This window comes from Xiphophorus couchianus, chromosome 13 (genome assembly GCF_001444195.1).
Source record: "Xiphophorus couchianus chromosome 13, X_couchianus-1.0, whole genome shotgun sequence".
Taxonomy (NCBI): Eukaryota; Metazoa; Chordata; class Actinopteri; order Cyprinodontiformes; family Poeciliidae; genus Xiphophorus; species Xiphophorus couchianus.
Genome location: NC_040240.1, coordinates 27,066,750 through 27,086,176, shown reverse-complemented (window position 1 = coordinate 27,086,176; position 19,427 = coordinate 27,066,750). Strand labels below are relative to the sequence as shown.

The following is a 19,427-nucleotide window of genomic DNA, read 5'->3' as shown; positions in this document are numbered from 1 at the left end:
AAGTAAGACGTTTTCAGCGACATTTCATACCAGTAGGTGGCGGTAAGGCATACCAAATGTTTTTTTTTTTTTTAATCAATAAAGGCCGAGAAGAAGAAGTCTTGTATGAGTGGAGCTGTGTCTTAGCAGTGTCCATTTTTCAGCGTCAGTGAGCATTCCAGTTGAGAATTTTTATTCTGAGGAAAATTATTGCGGATTGCATCATGAGCACGTTATGGATGGGGAACGTGAGTTTACAGTTGCTCTATTTTGTTTCCGTGTAAACAACAGTAGCATCTAGCAGTTATCACAGCTTGAGTTCCATGCGGACAATAGAAACTTAGCATAATTTTACTAGCGGTACCTTGAACTACTTCGCTATTGAATATCTCCCACACTTGGTTCACTTGTGGTTAGAGACGAAACGGTCTGTGTTTATTTCCATATAAAGCACTGTTTAAAGTTTGTTCTTTATAGATAGTTTACATCCGGTGTTATGGATTAACTGGTGGCGAGATTCACTGGCTGAAACCTATGCGCACCGCAGATGTTTCTAAATTGTAGGTGGCTACGTCAATGCCTTTTGGGGGAAAGAAACGTGTGTATCGAAACCCTTTCCAAAACTCTGCTTCAAATCCTTGACGCATATATTTGTAATATCACGCGTAAAAATTGTTTAAAAGTTATTCTTTCTACATAACAGCATTCAGGGCACTTCGAAAACAACGCATTTGACCATAACCAAATCAATGAGCAACGTAATCCCATTCGCTTTCAGGTTCACCAGAATAAATGTATTTATGCTCATGAATTGCAATGTACGCCTAAGTGGATAGTTTCTGCTTTTTGTAACCAGCAGTGATCAGAAAATATTAGAACTGGATAATGTGCTCTAACTTCCTGGTTTTAGTGAGAACGCAACCAGCAGTGTTCTGGATCCGCTGCAGCTGTTTGATTTGTTGGACAGACCAGTGAAGACACTGTTGCAGTAATCACTGCGACTAAAGATAAACGCCTGGATGAATTTCTCTAGATCTCTCTGAGACATAACCATAATCCTGGAGATGTTCTTCAGGTGACAGAAGGCTGACTTTGTAACCATCTTAATGTGGCTCTGAAGGTTCACTACTACTGTAGTTCAGTGATAATTTTTTATATCTAATATAGAAAGACATAATTATGATATGATTAGACATAATATATATGTCTAATATAGAATATTCTACCAGATCACGTGATCAGTAATTAGTGATATTGACTGCATGCCTATCACGATAAATATATATTATTAATGTATGTTCCAGCTCTTCTTTTAACTGACCAAATGGAAAGTTGTGGTGAAAGGAACACCACAACTTTGAACATTGTGCTCAGCAGACTAAATCATTAATTCCTGGAATGCATTTCTGTTTTATTTGTTGTTGTTTTTTTCACTTCAGCTTGAGACCTACATGGATGAGAAGTTCATCACCAGAGCCTTTTCCACAATGGGGGAACAGGTGGTGAATGTCCGAATCATTCGGAACAAGATGACAGGGTAAGTGTTGAGCCCACAGCCAGCTACAGCATTTGCAGTGCTTTCATTTTGACGTTTAACAGTTCTCCATCTCCCAGGGGGGCTTTGGGTTACTGTTTCGTAGAGATGTCGGATGAGGCCACAGCTGAAAGATGTCTGCGCAAAGTAAATGGGAAATCCATGCCAGGAGCCAGTCCGGTATTTGAAATTTTTCCTGAACACATTTTCCTTTGTGTGTTGTTTGATGGAAATCCTTTTGAAAATGTAACTATATGTCTTTGATGTAGCCTACAAGATTTAAGTTGAACAGAGCCACATTTGGGAAACAGGAGGCTGGGTGAGTCCATTTAAAGTATCAAAAAACTTACGAGATTGAATTGGTCTCAAATAATGCTTTCTGATGTCTTGCTGCCTTTTTCTCTCCTTCAGTCAGATGTTTTCTCTGTTTGTGGGAGACCTGACTCCAGAGGTGGATGATGGGATGCTTTATGAGTTCTTTTATAACCGTTACCCGTCCTGCCGTGGTGGGAAAGTGGTCCTTGACAGCATGGGGAACTCTAAGTATGACTGAGGCACAGAACTGATTTATGTGCAAAAAAAATCAGCCTGTCATGCCTGCCAATCCATCTTAGTGCTCATTTTTACAAAGCTGCACTTATTTTTTGTTTCAAATACTGTGTCTCAAGACATAAATAGATAAATCAGAAATGGTTTAAGTCCATAGAATTATTCTTTAAGTAATATCCTCAGGTTTGGTTTTTGTCACGGTTTTTCATGAATGCTGATATGTACATGCAGTGCAGAACAGTGTTGCAGCTGTTGTCCAGATTCTAAAAAAGACAACATTTAGATACAATTTGAAGAAAACCCTCTAATTAATCTTTGTTTTTTACTTTGTTTTTCACAATGAGAACCCAATCAGCCTTTGTAGCAGCTCCACCTAGAGGAAGTTAATCTCTGTAGAACAAATAATGATTTATCTTCATTCGCTGAAAGACTTAAAGCTTCCTCTTTTCTGTGCTGCAAGTTAGATGATAATATATTCTAACTACACAAAGCTACTGAAGAAGCTGCCACTAGATGAATGTATACTTTATTTATCCATAGATGGCATCTTTTTCTCAAAGGTTAATTCAATTCAAAACAAACATCATCTCCAGGGACCTTGCAATTTAGTTACTGCTGTCTCCACATGCTTGCAATCTAGTTAATAATGAGATGTAACCCCCTGCATGGATAGCTCTTTAAAAAATATATTATTGTTTTTTTTGTGTTTGGTTGTATTTGTCTAGCTCATTACCGTGAGATATTTGTTGTGAAATGGTGCTGTATGAATAGGAAAGAAAGAAATCAGTGAAGCTGAGACTAGTTGATAATTGAGAGGCAGAGCAATGTGTCGCAGTTTGCTCTAAAACAATTGTCTAAAACTCCAATTGTCTAAAACTGGCATTCAAGGGCCAGTGTCCAACAACCTTTAGATGTCTCTCTGCTTCAGCACACCTGGCTCCAACATTAGCTCATTAGTAAAGCTCCGTAGAACTTGACTGCATGCTAGTGAGGCAGTTTAGCCATTTAATTCAAGTGTAGGCCAAGGAACGCATCTAAAAGTTGCAGGGCTCTGGCCCTTGAGGAGTGCAGTCTGAGGTTACTGCTCTAAAATCTTCAGTATACTCATGCTCAGCATATTGTATAGGATCAACTGGTTCTTGTCAGGACTCATGCTGATGTTTGCTGTTAATGAACATGTAAACTCTGCGCCTTCCTCATAACATACTGAACTCTGCCCTTATATTTCACTTCAGGGGCTGTGGCTTTGTTCAGTTCCCAGATGAGCGGCTTCAGAAGCGGGCATTGGATGAGTGTCAGGGTGCTGTGGGACTCGGGGGCAAACCTCTGAGGCTGAGCCTGGCTGCTAATAAGTGAGTCATTTCCAAATGAGCCACATCAGCGTGCAGATGGATATGTGAGTAGAATCAATGCCCATCAGAGAAATTCAGCAGTGTGCCTTTTTTTCCCCTCTCCCAGCTTAAGAAACAAGCTGCAGCAACAGCAGTCAGAAAGCAAACAGTCATGGCAGTCCAGCTCAGGATACAGATACGGCTACGACCAGTATGACCAGTACCAACAGCAAGCGTATCCAGGATATTACTCCTCATGGGGGTATGATCAGACTGCAGGAATGTATGGTTACACTTATCCTCAGTATGATTATTCACAGTATGCCCAAGTACAGGTGAGCTCTCTGTGCTAAGCAACTTCTACAGCAACTGTTTATAGACAGCAGTCATTCTGATGTTTTGTGCTCCTTTTTTGCTTCAGGAAAGTGAAGCAGTTCCAGAGGAAGAAGCAGTTGAAGGTAAGTTTTTGTATTATAGAGTATTTTGACTGAGTTGAGAGTGAGCACAAAAACCCCTCATCAATGGAAGGCAGACAACACAATTCACCATGGCTAAAAGTGTATACTTCTCTCATCCATCTTCTTTCACTTATCCGGAGTCGGGTTGCAGGCATAGCACCCCGAGTAGGGAGGCCCAGACTTCCCTTTCCCCACCCACTTGTTCCAGCTCCTCTGGGGAATCCCAAGGCATTCCCAGACCAGCCGAGAATCATAGTCCTTCCAGCATGAGAGCCTTCTCCTAGTTAGGATGCCTCGGACATCCTAACTAGCCCGAGCCACCTCAACTAGCTCCTCTCGATGTGAAGGAGCAGCGGCTCTACTCAGTCCCTCCTGAATGACTGAGGTTCTCACCCTATCTCTAAGGGAGAGCCCAGACACCTCACGGAGAAAACTCATTTTGGCCGCTTGTATCCATGGCCTCTTTCTTTTGGTCATGACCCAAAGATCATGACCATAGATGATGGTAGGAATGAAGATCAACCAGTAAATCAAGAGCTTTGCTTTTTGACTCGGCTCTTTCTTCACCATGACAGATCAGTGCAGCGCCCGCTTCACTGCTGATGCTGCAACAATTTGCCTGTCAATTTCCAGCTCCATTCTTCCCTCATTTGCGAACAAGATCCTGAGATACTTAAACTCCTCCACTTGGGGCAGGATATCATCCTTGACCCGGAGATGATCGGGTTCTTTTCCAGCTCAAGACCATAACCTTGGACTTGGAGGCACTGATCCTCATCCCGGCCACTTCACATTCGGCTGTGAACAATTCCAGCGACCCGATGAAGCCAACAGGACCACATCATCTGCAAATAGCAGAGATGCGATCCTAAGGCCACCAAAATGGATCCCCTTAGCACGTTGGCTGCACTTAGAAATTCTGTTCGCAAAAGCAATGAACAGAATCAGTGACAAAGAGCAGCCTTGGCGGAGTCCAACTGTCACCGAAAACGAGCCCGATGCTGGCAATGCCGACCAGACTCTGACACCGGTCATGTAGGGACCTAACAGCCCATATCAAAGTACCCCACACAGGATTCCCCAAGGGACATGGTTGAACACCTTCTCCAAGTCCACAAAGGACATCTAAACTGGTTTGGTGAACTCCAACACCCAGCTGAAGGTATAGAGCTGGTCCAGTGTTCCACAACCAGGACAAAAACCACACTGCTCTTCCTGAATCCGAGATCCAACTATCCAACGGATCCTCCTCTCCAGGACCCCTGAATATCTCCCATCACTCTGGGAGATGGGAGTTAAAGGTCCGTCTCACAGGAGACTCTGCCAGACGTTCCCCACAGACCATCACAAAACATTTGGGCCTGCCAGGTCTGACTGGCATCCTCCCTCACTGTATACTTCTCGCCAATGGATTAAGAAATCTTAATGATGGCACAAGAAGAATATCAAAACAATATGCTGCAAAATAGCGAGAGATAACTTCTGTCTGGCTCCTGTATTGTTCTACGTTTAAAAAAAGAGAAGACAATATGGTTAATATTGAGGAAAAAATAGAAATGGCTGCTTCTCATAACTTTGAGTGCTTTGTATAAAAACTGGTGCTGTCAATCGATTAAAAAATGTAATCAAATTACTTACACACCAGTCCTGTGATTGATCATCATGTTTAAACGTAATGTAGAAATGTTTAATAAGATGGTTGTGATTTGATGGAAGGATAATAGTTAGGCTACATACTGCCTTAGTTTTAACCAATCATCCATCACTTTTTTTTTGTGCTTTTTTTTTAAGAACTGTTTTAGCATAAGTGGACCTTATTTGACAGGAAGAGGGAATAGATATGCTGCAAAGAAACGGAGGATGGAATTCTTTGCTGGGATGGTTTCATGGAGGTGTCCTCTGTATATGGGGATGCTCGCTCTAACCACTATTTATTTTTTTTGTGAAATTTGCCACTAAGCACACCGGTCTGACTCCTCACTTATCTTTTTCATTCACCTTTGTGTCTTTGCATTGTTGTGCTGAATACAAGACTATGTAAAAATGCACTTCTTTTATCTGGGTAACCCTCCACAGGAGAAAGAATAATATGATTAATCTGCGCTATACAATATTTCGTTAAACTTTTTAGATTAGTCACACCCGTTAACATGTTAATATTGGTAGCCCTAATAAAAACTGTGAAGTGGGAGGTGGCTGTTCAATTTGTAACACAGGTCTTTGTTGCTTGTGTTGTAGATCCCAGCCTGGTGGTGGACGTAGTGGAGACTAACAGAAGCTTTATTGACCTCAGTGAAGAACTGTACGATGCGATCATAGACTGCCACTGGCAGCCTCCAGAGTTCTCTGCAGAACAAGACTATATTGTTTCCAACCTGCCTGACCCCATTTCCATCTAAAATACATTGTTTTCAATTCCTTTTTGTTTTATTTTCTAAAAACTGAGGAAATAAATAGATTTTTATTCATAAAAGGTCTGAGTTGAGTGAAATCTCAAAAGTTCAGTAGGTTAGCTTTATCTCTCCAGTCACCATCTCTGCATTTTATTGAACACATTCAGGAGGCTAAACAATGGAAGATGAGAAGCTTTAGTGTGTAGGTATAAAGTCTGAGCAAAAGGATGATTACATATTTTGAACTGAGGTTGTGAATTGTGAACATACATTTGTCATAGTATGTTACCAATATTAATGCAATAAATTACAGAACTGAAAAGTTTGCTGAAAAGTTAAAACCTCCAAGTTATTTTTAGAGCAACAAAAGGAACAAGGAATATTATTGGTACATTTTTTATGTTAAAACACTTTCTGCTAGAACACTGGACAAACACACACACACTTTCTCTGCCAGTTTTCATTTTCCCATGTAAGCAATACAAATTTACCTACCAGGTTCTGGTCCTTTGAACAGATGAGACAAAAGATGAGCATGAGCTCGACAAAATAAAGTTTTTTTTAACGGCTTGCCTTGGTCCAGAATGTATAAAACAAAACCCTTGAAGTTTATTGACCAAATTAACTTTTTTTAATCCTTGAATGCAGTTTTTTATTTTTTTTATTTTGTACTTTGAGAGTCTAGAAATGCAAAAAACTTTACATTTATTATCTCCTGGTGCTGTATATATCTTTATATTCTTTTTGGGGTGCATTTTTTTCAGCCTGTTCATCTTTCTCTATTGCCTATAACATTTTCTTTGATTGCTAAACAAGGTTATGACTTCCAGCTAATCAGTTTTGTGAACCCGTCATATTTTTCCCCTTGGAGTGATGTAGTCCAAGTTCAAACTACAAAAATAGCCGAACGAGTTGAAGAATAACACTCTGCGACCTGGGGGGAGCGTGGCATGACATGTCTCATTCACATTAACAAAAAACAAACAAAAAAAACCCCCAGTAAAAACAAGTTGCTCCAAAACCTCAAGTCAGAACAGACGTAAATGCACTGTGGTTGTGGAGCTACTATAACCAGGAATTCAGACCAGATCAGTTCTACTTTATATAGACCATAAGTGAATCAGCTACATGTGAAAAGAAAGAATTTAAAAGCATATGTAAACTTTAAATTTATAACCCTTCAGACTTGATTATGCAACACTGGTTCTCTACCACTGGGTGGAACCAAATAGCAGTGTTCATGACTTTCTGTTGTACAAAATCAATCCCATTTAGCCCAGGGTTCCCTAGCAATAAGTATACAGAATGATGCAATAGGTTTATGTTGAAACTTATTGTTCATTATGTCCCTAGGACAAAATTTCTTTCAAGGCCACAACAGAATTTTCAGATGGCACCCCTTTTATAATGCCTTTTTGGGGACTGACATGTCCCCATCCTTGCTCGACACCTTGTTCACATGGTACCTAATGTTGACTTATCTTCCTGAAGTCCTGAGCCAATGTGTAGGGAATTTGTGGATGCCACTTGTTTCTAAGAAAGGCTTCTTGTGACTGAGGAGCATAGCATGTGGTCAATTCTACTTTAGTAAAGAAACCCATCAGCAGCGGACTGCAGCCAAAAGGAACAAGTAACGACAAGCTTACAGGAAATGTAGAGAAGTCGAAAGTATAATATTTGTCTTTGAAATGTATTAGAGTGAAAGTTGTAAATCCTCCAAAACGGGGGAAAAAATACTGAAATAAAGATACTCAGAAAATATACTTCAGTACTCAGGTAGATGTACTTTGTTACTGGCCACATTTTTATAAAAGTAAGCAACACTACTGGGTTTTGGAATTTTATAAGTTAATGAGATCAGTACACTACAAAATAAAGATTTTGATTCCACCTGAATAAACTTAAAAGTACTGTCTTTGCCAGACATTTTCTTCTGTTAATGATGTGGTAATGGCTAAGTAATCAACTACAGAAGATGAGATGCCCTTGCATAAATAAAAGTGCTAAATTCATGCTGAGTTATACCATTTAATTTTCGTTTGATATCAAAGTATTTTTTTAATTTGAATAGGATTAACCCATTCATCTGTCCTGAACAATTGATACCTAACCATTAACTAATTAATTTAATACTTAATGTATTCACCCAAAATATTTTCTCATTGGCTAGACTATGTATTCCCATTTTTTCACAAGTTCATAAATGATGTCTCTGATTTGTTTCTTATAATTCTCAACACATAGGTTCTGCTTTAAGAACGCTTGCTGCATTTTGAATGAGCGTTGTGCTGCAAACCCTATTTCGAAAATGTTGTGCACAGAATCAGGAATGTTGTTCAGTTGACTGCTGGATCATGCAGGCAACGGCCGCAGGCACTCAGTAGAGCGGGAGGGGCAGCTCTCTGTGGGGTACAAGGAGTTGGCAGACACGGTGCTTTGTCCTTCTTCACTCTCACACTGATGAGGATGTATTGGAATACGGGCAACAGTTGGAATGACTTTAGCCTGGGCTTTATGTATCGTCATTGATTTAGATGGATTCCACAAGCTATTAGTCAGTTTAGATCGGAGAGGGGCACCCAAGTTTTCTCAAGTGACCGGCTGCTAATTGAATCGATCATAATTTCTGGAAGAGAGATTCCTCTTTTATCAGCAAGTAGAGTGAGAACTGCAGTCAGGCCAACTCGCTTGCCGAGGATTATGCAGAATTGTCGGTGTGTTCATTGAGCTGCTGGAGGCAGAAGTATGGGAATGGTGCAACCCGGACAGCCTGTCAAATTCTGCTCGGTCTCTAACAGGAGGAGAAACCCTAGCACTGCACGTCGCGGTACGACAGTGTAAGATTGGTCATCGCTAAGGTAAACACAAAACGATTTTGTCCTTTCAATAAGAAACTGTAGACTAGTTTTTATTATGGACTTTATACAGTAAGCTAGTTCCTACGGCGTCGCCGTCTTTCTGGTGTTCAGGCAAGCTTGTGAGGCTTTTGCATTGCTCACAACTAAATATATAAGTATTATTACGTTTTATTGACGTATCCCACCCAAGAAGGTCATCAGACAATGGGCTCTCCATGAACATTTATTGCCATCATGTAACACAACTTGTGGCTTCTTTGGAGCGAGCTGGCTTTTAATTAACTGCCTCACATAGTAGGAAGACAATAAATATTAAAGATGAACATAGCCACACTCAATTCTGCCTCCCGCAGAACAATGGGGGTCAAAGTGTCTGGACACTGCTTTCAAGTGTACTTGACGTGTTATTGTCAAGTGCGCTCAGCACCCATGACAATTCTTTATAGCATAAAGTTGTCTGCTCAGATAAACAGTGTGATGTGAAATATATCATCTTATTAACCCTGCTGCAACAGACATGTTTATGTTACAGTCAGAATGTAAGGGCATCTAAATGTCATGGAACTATTAAAGAAATATGCAATATATAACCATGGTTATGTACACTTATGAAAAAATGTTGCACCTCAGATTGCATTCTTGATCATTTTAAGTGAAAATTGGCATACAGCGTCAAAATCAGATTTTGATAATCAATATAGATGAGAACCAATTAGTGCAATTAAAACATATCCTTAGTCTCATAGTGTGATGATGTAAAAAATCACTTAAACCTAAGATTAGATTAACTTCTCAAACAACACAATCAAAGGCATTATATACACACCACAAAAGTATGTGTTCAATCCATTTATGTTTTTAAGAAGCCTCAGAGGCAGGGCTTGAAATAGAGCCACTGCTTCTCCGCCTCGAAAGGAGTAAGTTGAAGTAGTCTGGACTGATCAGGATGCTCTGAGGTTTTCCAGAACAGACGGATGGATGGAGTGGACCAGCAAGAGTCTCTACTTGATTTGAGAGACAAAACATTTGTGGTATTTAAAACTTGAGGCTGAGGGCTTGACCATTTTTATTATTTTCGGTTTTCTGATCTGATTCTAATTGATAAGTTATAATAAATCAATCAATACATTCCACTAAATATCTACATTAGTCTGTGATATATGTTGCTTTTCCTAGCATAAAAAATTTAATAAATCACCAAAGAAATCATATGCAGTAAGATAAATCTGTAAAAAAAGTGATGTTTCTGAAAATAACATTTTGAGCTGTTATGAATGCATGATTTAATCTGACATCTGTTTTTGTCATATGATGTGCAAAAATTTTATGAGCTCCATAATTATTCAAAAAGGTACATAATTGTTGCAACAAATAAAAAAAATATTACAATAATTTTATGATATCTAAAATTTGAGGTTGTCAGAAAAAAAATATTGCATGACAAATATGTGGATCACCATAGATAAAATACTGGGATGGGATAAGTTAAAAGCCTGGAAGTATGCCTAACTCAGATGCTGTAAGAGCAAATGCAATCATGTTGGTTCTTTTAGTTTTACACAGTTGCTTCAATAAAGGTGAGTGGCAATGGTTTCATAGATATACACCGTGTTCCAAATTATGATGCAAATTGGATTTAAGTGTCATAAAGATACATTTTTTTGTTGTGCTATTAAATTTATAGATGGTATTGTGTGTCAGGGCTCTTTGAATTACTGTAATTCATTAAAGAGAGCTGGTTGATTAGTTTGTCTTGTGAGCTCAATTAAAGGAAATCTACTTAAGAAGGATGTTCCACATTATTAAGCAGGCCACAGGTTTCAAGCAATATGGGAAAGAAAAAGAATCTCTGCTGACAAAAATCATCAGATAGTGTAGTGCTGTATGACAAGGTATGAAAACATGAGATATTTAACGAAACTGAAACGTTATCGTACTGTGAAGAGATTTGTGGCTGATTCAGAACAAAGATGGGTTTGTACAGATAAAGGCATAATGAGGAAGGTTTCTGTTTGACAAATTCATGGGATTAAGAGAGCAGATGTTAAAATGCCCTTACAAAGCAGCAAACAGTTATTTGAAGCTGCTGGTGCCTCTGGAACCTCAAGGTGGAGGATCCTCCAGAGGCTTGCGGTGCTTGAACCTACTATTGGGCCCCTAACCAGAGCTCACAAGCAGAAACGGTGGCAGTGGGCCCAGCCGTACATGAAGATTCATTTTCAAACAGACTTGTTCACTGATGACTGCTGTGGAACCCTGGATGGTCCAGATGGACGCAGTAGTACATTGGTGGTGGATGGCCACCACGTCCCAACACGGCTGTGACGTCAGTAAGGAGGTGGTGGAGTCATTTTATGAGCTGAAATCATGAGAAGAGAATCTTTGGTTGGCCCCTTCAGAGTCCATGAAGGTGTGAAAATGACCTCAGCAAAGTATATGGACTTTCTGACTTATCACTTTCTTTCATTTTCTTGTATTTTCAAAAGAAGAGCCGTACCTTCCATAGAGAAATCATCTTCGTGCATGACAATGCACCATCTCATGTTGCAAGGAATACCACTGTGTCATTGGCTGCTATGGGCATAAAAGGGGGAGAAACTCATGGTGTGGTCACCATCCTCTGACCTCTGACCTCAACCCTATTGAGAACCTTTGGAGTTTCCTCAAGCAGAAGATCTGAGGGTGGAATGCAGTTCATATCAAAACATCAGCTCTGGGAAGGTATTCTGACATCCTGCAAAGACATTCAAGCAGAAACTTTCCACACACTCGCAAGAATTGTGCAGGTGATATCAAAAAAGGGCTCCTATCTTAACATGGAACTCGGTCTGTTAACATGTTTTTGATTGAAATAACTTTTGATTTTAATACATGTGACTAAAATGTAACCATTTTAGTACATGACCGTTTGCAGTTCTTTATAATCCACAAAATGTTTAGAACATCTGCTGTGCATAATAATTTGGAGTTGGGCTGCACAGTGGCACAGTTGGTAGAACTGTTGCCTTGCAACAAGAAGGTCCTGGGTTTGATTCCAGGCCTGGGGTCTTTCTGCATGGAGTTTTCATGTTCTCCCTGTGCATGGTGGGTTTTCTCCAGGTACTCCGGCTTCCTCCCACAGTCCAAAAACATGACAGTTTGGTTAACTGGTTTCTCTAAATTCTCCCTAGGTGTGTGTGCATGGTTGTGTGTCCTATCTGTTTCTTTGTTGCCCTGCAACAGACTGGCGACCTGTCCAGGGTGTACCCCGCCTCTCACCCAGAACATTAGCTGGAGATAGACACCGTCACCCCTCCCGACAAGGGTGTTAGAAAATGGATGGATGGATGGCATTTTGAGTTTTTTATTTTTGAAAAAAATACTGTTCTTATGAGGAGCTTTGTTCAGTAAAATTTTATTTATACTGTAATAGTTCATTACTTGAAAATTATACTGACCATCATTTGCATTAACCATTTAAGAAAATTTGAGAAAATATCACTTGCATAATAATTTGGAACACGTTGTATGCCTAATCATTATGATCAAATGTTTCTATACTGTGTGTATTTTCATCCAATTTTGCATCCTTATCACCAGAGTTGTGTTTCCAATTTGTACTTGGAAAAGACACTCTGATAAATTCTATTATAATTAATCTTTATGTTCTGCCTGGTGGATTAGGAGTTAGCTGTATTAATTTTTCAAATGTACTTTTCTCACAGGCTTCTGGCAGAGTTTAAGCAGGACAAAACTGTGCCATGAAGACTGAGATGTGCAGAGGTATTAGACCACCATCTCCTCCCTGCAGACGGAAGCCGCGTTTCTGTCTACGAGGCAGAATGAAGAAGGACAGGATGATTCAAGGCAAGCTTCGCATCCGTTCTATGCCCGGAGCATTCCTGGTTCTGGGGGTTATTGTGGTAGCTGTTGGCACTGCCCTGGCTGTAGCTGGTTACTGGCCCTATCGGTTGTCAAGGTCATCCATAATAGAAGATACAGAACCGGAAAGCATTTCTGATCCACAGCCATCCAGTTGGAGTCTGAGTACCAAGGGGCTCTTTTCTTCAGCCAGTCTCCTCCATGGTGACCGCATGAAGCTCCTGGGGCCAGTAATCATGGGAGTCGGACTATTCATCCTGATATGTGCAAACACTGTCCTATATGAAAATAGAGATAGAGAGACTCAGATGCTGCTAGCTCAGATGCGCAATGTTATCTGTTCTGTATCAGCAGCTGTGCCCTCTGCGGGTCTCAGAGACTTGGCAGTAGCCAACTCTATGACCAAACACTATCAGTGGGTAAGCAGTCTGCCTGCTGCTCATCTCAATATAATGTGTCTGCAGCAGCTGGCATGTTCTGAGCCCCTACTGCAGACCACCTACATCAGGGATTCACATCCGGAGGAGGGAAATGTGGAAGGCATCTACCAGCAAACAGACCTGAAGACAGAAGCTCTGACTCATCACAAAGAGTCAGAGCCTGTACCCTCACCCCCTTCAACCTTGTGTAAGTCATGTGATCACTGCCAGGTAGACGGTAATTCGCAGACAGGGGAAGAACTGTGGAAGAAACACTGTTTCAATTTACAGACTGCCCCACTCCTCAAGCTTAATTTTTGCCTTGTATCTGCTAGCTCCATGTCCAACCTTAAGCTGGAAGAAGTGGATGTTCCAGCTGCCCAACACAGACGTTGTCAGAGTATGAGCTACAGGACTAAGCCTTACAAAGCCCAAATTGGGCTGCACTTCGAGAAGGAACTCTTCCCATGCAAAAAGAACATTCAGACAAATCAGCTCCAAATCAATAAAAAAGAAATAAGTTCCCAGGGTTGTGTGAGGATCCCTGTAGAGACGACAGATGCAGAAGAGGACCAAACCGGTGGAAGCTGGCCTCGACTAGAACTGGGAACGGGGAGACGATACCTGAAACTGGAGAACAAAGAGGACTCTGTGGACAAATTCCTGAACCAGTTGGAGCATCAGTGTTCCTACTGGGATAAGAGTTTTGGCTCTGGGCCATTCCAGTGACAGATGTTGGATTAAAAAAAACTTGAAAAATAATCAAATGAAATATTTTTCTATTTTTAGTCTTAAATTATTTGGGATTAGATAAATGATGTCATACAATATAGACTAAATTATTTACCAGCAGAATTATCAAAAATTACTTTGTTGTGGGTGAAGTGTTGAAGAGCAACTATGACTTTTTAATTTGGATAGAAGTAATTGAAGCTTTACATCTTTAAAGAAGAGGAGCATCACAAACTGCCTGCTGAAGAAAAGTGGAGATATTGCTTGCCTTTTCAATTTGGTTTGGCAGTAAAACAAGAAACTACCATTTCTTGCCAAATGAATGGGCTTGTTTCCCATACAAAAATTGTGCACTGGTAGTAATGACACACAGTAGTGTTACTTCTCTATAAACATTTCTGAACCAGTTTATCAGGGCTTATGAGGCCATAAAGTGCTGACAGCTCTCAAAAAATGGAACTACTATATAAAATGGGACATCTTTTCTTATGTTTCTAATGACAAATGCAATGCATGTTACAATAGGCCACATATGCAAACTAAATGTCAATGAAAAGTTCTGCTATTTGTCCAAAATAATTGTAACTTTTTCTACAACTTGGATCTTATTTTCTTGTTTGGCAAATATTTATATCAGTTCTGATTACATTATTTTGTCTTTTTGTCCTCCCTTATTGCCAGTTCACATGGCATGCTGTACTAATAACTTGTGACATCAATGTTTTGACTTAACTTTGAGCTACTCCTCCAAGTATGCACTCATAATGTAGTTTTCTCGTAACTTGCACTTTGTGAAACTTATAATTTTCAACACATCCAGTAAACGGTGGGATCTAAGTTCTATAAAGCATCTTCTTGATGTTTATGGATATAAGCTGAAATGTCTATACCATAAAGAAAACTTGGCTTCTTCAGGCATGTTGGTGCTTCAGTATTTTACACTTAATTTAAGACTAAGTTTTGAGCAAGCGTTTTTATTATTTTTCATAACTGAAACTAACCATCAATGACATCCTGGACCTCCAGAGCCACCCAAGCCAAACTTTCACCACGTCGCCAGTCGGGGTAGGCTGGTGAACTTCCTGCATCACCCGGGTTGGTTTCCCTATTGCACATCATGGGCACACCACCAGGATCACCACTGGCCTTGACCTACAACTTCTCTCAGTCAGATTGCGACACAACGTGCATCATTAGGGTACGCGTCCAATATTCAGGTGACCTGGACATCCAATACATTTGCCACAACTGAATTGATGGAATGAGTCTTTCATGCCTCAGCACGCCCAATCCGCCATTGCGGGTATGTGAATACAGCAGTCCATGTATTGGGATCATGTGGATAGGAGTTCCACCAATCTCCCAGGCATCACAGCCATTTTACACACCCTTATCTATGTAGAACCTGTGGCACTTCCTGGACTGAACCCACAGCAAGACTGTGTTTATTTTTTCTGACCCATGACATCCACTATAATAATGAATAATAAAGAAAAGTTAGTGTCTTCCACAAACTTGAAGTGAATGCGATAAAATTGCACTTCACTTCAATTTTATCACATTGAAGTGAATGCGATTTTACTGAAGTGAATTTTATCGCATTCACTTCAATGCGATCACGCCATACATGACGGAATGGTTGCTAACTGGTTGAAGGCAGCAATGCAACCTGTGCTGCTAATCAACACAAAATCAATCAGTTCCATGTCAAACATACCTCACCAATTTGTGGTGTCTTCTTAAGCTGTCAACTTCGTGCATCAATCAATAAGTCGTACTGCCTGTTTATTTGCTGCTTTTCAGCCCCGGAGTCTTCCCAGCATCACCCCATTGCTTCCACGGTCATGTATATAACAATATGACTCTCATTTAAGGGAATGATAACTGGCTATCATTCCCTTTAAGTGCTGACCTGTTGAACAACAGTGATGTTGTAGTGTAGTGATGAGATTGGAATGTAGATGGTAAGCCCAACTTTTTTCAATATTTTATAATAAAGGTGGACATATTTAAACATGTCCACGTGAGTTGGCTGAACTATGGATTTGAAAATTGTACAGTTAGCTGAAATAGTGGCTCTTAAAGTGATCCACGATTAGTTGTAACGATAGACTTTTATTGACAAATATTTATTTTACATGTAAAAACAATACACGAATAATACTGCAGGTTGAATAGTTTTTATAAATTTTAATCAAATATTGTCACACATACATCACCATGTTGTTCACGCTGCTATACATTCTGGGTAAATGAAGTCTACTTGGTGTACTACTTGGTGTAGCTCTGTCCAACCAAAACAGTGATGAGTAATGTCATTAAGTCTTTTCACATTGAACTGAAGTGGATTGAAATCAGTGGGACTTTAGAGATGAAGGTGAGGAGGAGGAAGAGGAAAGAGTTGGTGTTTTGCTGCTGCTGCCACCTTCAGCTTTATAATTGAAACACTGAACAACACTTACCTCTGGTTGTAACTATGTGATCCAGTAAGTAATTTTATAATTCTGTATCCGATCTTTGGTCTAGTGTCAGAATGTCGTTTCACATTCAGTACTGGCAGCAGTAGCAATAGCTCCATTATCATCTAAAGGAGCTCCCTAAAAGAGACCTCTTGTCTCTGATGTTTCTCCCAGTGTCTGTAGTTCTATGTCCGGACTCTAAACAGCTGTTTAGGATCCGGTCTTAAGTCCGGTGTCAGTCCATGGTTTCACATTCAGTACCCGCAGCAGTATCCGTAGCATTTCAAAATAGGTTCCAGAGCTGCACGTCTGATGTTTCTCCCATCGTCTTTAGCTCACTAGCTTGTGGCAGCAGGGTTTAGGCGCTTTTTTAATAAAAAATGTCGGCATGGCATTTGTTTTTAGCTTGCGAAGGTAACGACCACCTGTTAGAGCCTGTGCCAGTTTTGCTCATACAAATGACTCAGTCTTCTGGAGAGAAATGCACTTAGGTCCTTTGGAAATTGTGTCTGATATCACAAACAGCAATTTTGTATTTAATAAGAAAATTACAATATATCTAGACGAATATGTTTGACTAATCATGGATCCCTTTAAGAATGTTTTTCTCATGTTATTTATCTTAAGCCATTCAATTAAAAAACAAACAAATCTGTTTGGAGGGAAAGCTGAAATAATGAAAAAGTGCAATAGCCTAGTTGCTTAGGGATCCACAGGCTTAAAATAACACACTGTTGAAGCAGAAACTATTTAAACACATTTTAACATGTGTAGACTTTGAGTGCCACTTTACGAAACATGCGTCTCTTTTGTTTCATTTTTACTTCAGTGAAGCTACACAACTCTCCTGACCAAACATACTTCACTGAAGGTGTTTTCAGTGAATGAATGGTATATTTTTACCTCTGTTAATGCTCACATTTTTACGTCCTGTATAAACGTGAAAAAGTTCTGTTTTGATTTTTTTAAAAAGTAACTTGACATAATTTACTTTTACTATTCGGTCACTGGAAGGGACAATTGTTTTCTATATGTCTTTCAAAGACAGTTGTTCTAAAGGTTTGATCTACAGCATATGTGTCAAACTCAAGGCCCAGGGGACAAATCCTGTTCGCCATTGCTTTTCATGTGGCCCTTTAGATTCCAAATTACATCAATAAGTCCTTCCAGATTTTAACAAATCTCTCAAAATTTTCACAAAATCAACAGATTCTCCACATTTTGTTCAGATTTTACAGTAAATTTCCTCAAAATTGGCGTTCAAGTGACAGCTGCCTCAGCCTTACTTGATGTCACGTTATAGTGTGTAACTGATGCAGCGAGTAACAAAAAGTCACTTTTAATACATTAGAGCAAATATCATAAAAATTCCTTACAAATGTTTCTAAATTGGCACCACAACATCTGTAATGTGATTGCAAAAAAAAAAAAAAGAAAACCCACTAAGACAAAAAACAACAATCACAAAATCTTGGAGGAACATCTATTTATTGACAATTTAACAGTTTATTTAGTTTTATCAATACATTCTGGCACAACCGGCCCTTTAAGAACATTCAGATTTATGATGTGGCCCAAAATGAAAATGAGTTTGACAGCCCTGATCTAGAGGTTTTGTGGTTGCTATCTGACCTTCAGCTTTAACGTTTACTGTTAAAGTTGGAAACTGGATGGAAATGAGTAACAGTGTTAAGCATTTATATATCCTGTGATTAAATAACACGGTGCCTCATCCTGTGATTAACGTTGTTGTTAAGGTCCAACGTTTTTAAAAAAGACCCAAGTCGTAAAAAGACGACCATTTTTGTGCCATCAGTATTTTCTTATTATTAATATTAATGGTTTTTAATTGATTCTGAGTGTGTCTGTGTTTATGTGGTCACCACATTCACAAACATCCTTTACTTTCTCAGCCCCTGATCTCATCCTCTGATTTCAAAGGAAGATTGGTTCACAAGTCCACCTGGATCTTGTGTAATTCTTAGTGTCTGGGTGAGTTCCAGCATTTTGCCTTTCATGTTTTAGTGTTTGTGCTGTCTGTTGTGTTATATCAAACTCTTAAATGTATACCAAGCAATATGATCAATCTGACAGAACAGTAAATAGTAGTGTCTTGTCCTGTGTATGTAGTAGGTTTAAATGTAATGGTTATGCCTGTGTTGCTAATATTAAACATTCAGTTAGTAGGAGATAAAAAAAAATATTATAGCACTCTCCCTGTCATGACAGATATCAGCTTAAATTAGAGCTGTGCTGTTGATGTCTCAATTAAAACTGTCCAAAAACTGTCCCTGGTGTACATTTTTCATGCATATACTCATCTCTCTGTATAAATGAATCAGTGATGATACTTTTTCCCTCCTGTTCCACAGTAAGAGCTTCTTCAGTTGTAAGATCAGGTAGTGGTTGGAGGTTCTAGTTGTAGTGTAAATGCTTTTGTGGTCATTATCCTGAGCTGGCCAGTATAATGATTTATTTTTCTAGTATAAGACAGTATAAGACATATAACTGATGATATTCTTAAGAATTTATCAAAATTTATGTATCAGAATAACAAATATCATTTACTTGTTTATTCATTGTAATATTACAAATATTGTCCAGTAGAGCAAACGAAGGACCACGGCGCATCAGCTCATGAGACGAACAATTGGATGGAATGCCTCAGTGCTTCATGAAGTTTCATCTCGCCATCACTCGCTTGGTTTATGTCATCTTGATTGAGAGAAGGTTTCTTAAGGTTTAACTACAGAGACTTTAAAATCTTGTGGTATGTGCCCATTTGCTAAACGTAGATATCTAAAATAGGGATACAAAAGAAGGGGAACACTTCTTTAAATAATTTGATTGGGTG

General features: G+C 39.4%; 2 protein-coding genes across 5 annotated transcripts; both read left to right on the top strand.

Annotated features, from left to right (window-relative positions):
- Nucleotides 1-70: 70 nt before the first annotated feature.
- Nucleotides 71-6,585, top strand: LOC114155683 (tRNA selenocysteine 1-associated protein 1). Of its 4 annotated transcripts, none has more exons than XM_028035684.1 (9): nucleotides 71-227; nucleotides 1,419-1,516; nucleotides 1,594-1,693; nucleotides 1,783-1,832; nucleotides 1,925-2,056; nucleotides 3,298-3,414; nucleotides 3,521-3,728; nucleotides 3,815-3,851; nucleotides 6,090-6,585. In XM_028035684.1, exons 1-9 carry the CDS (start codon nucleotides 204-206, stop codon nucleotides 6,248-6,250), a joined length of 927 nt encoding a protein of 308 aa, XP_027891485.1. In that variant the 5' UTR covers nucleotides 71-203; the 3' UTR covers nucleotides 6,251-6,585. The 4 variants fall into 4 exon arrangements, with proteins under 4 accessions (XP_027891485.1, XP_027891484.1, XP_027891487.1 ...); XM_028035683.1 differs by having other exon boundaries at nucleotides 1,579-1,693; XM_028035686.1 differs by lacking the exon at nucleotides 71-227 and adding an exon at nucleotides 932-1,054 and having other exon boundaries at nucleotides 1,579-1,693.
- A 368-nt stretch (nucleotides 6,586-6,953) lies between these two features.
- Nucleotides 6,954-18,863, top strand: tmem200b (transmembrane protein 200B). The gene is made up of 2 exons (XM_028035682.1): nucleotides 6,954-9,102; nucleotides 12,807-18,863. The coding sequence occupies exon 2, from the start codon at nucleotides 12,843-12,845 to the stop codon at nucleotides 14,109-14,111; it is 1,269 nt and encodes a 422-aa protein (XP_027891483.1). The 5' UTR covers nucleotides 6,954-9,102; nucleotides 12,807-12,842; the 3' UTR covers nucleotides 14,112-18,863.
- Nucleotides 18,864-19,427: the final 564 nt, after the last annotated feature.

Bases quoted from the DNA above. Each gene is read 5' to 3' on its own strand.
- tmem200b (XM_028035682.1), top strand. From the start codon at position 12,843: ATGAAGACTGAGATGTGCAGAGGTATTAGACCACCATCTCCTCCCTGC.
- LOC114155683 (XM_028035683.1), top strand. From the start codon at position 204: ATGAGCACGTTATGGATGGGGAAC. The intron at 228-1,418 runs GTGAGTTTACAG...TTTTCACTTCAG, and splicing joins GCACGTTATGGATGGGGAAC to CTTGAGACCTACATGGATGA. The intron at 3,415-3,520 runs GTGAGTCATTTC...CCCCTCTCCCAG, and splicing joins CTGAGCCTGGCTGCTAATAA to CTTAAGAAACAAGCTGCAGC.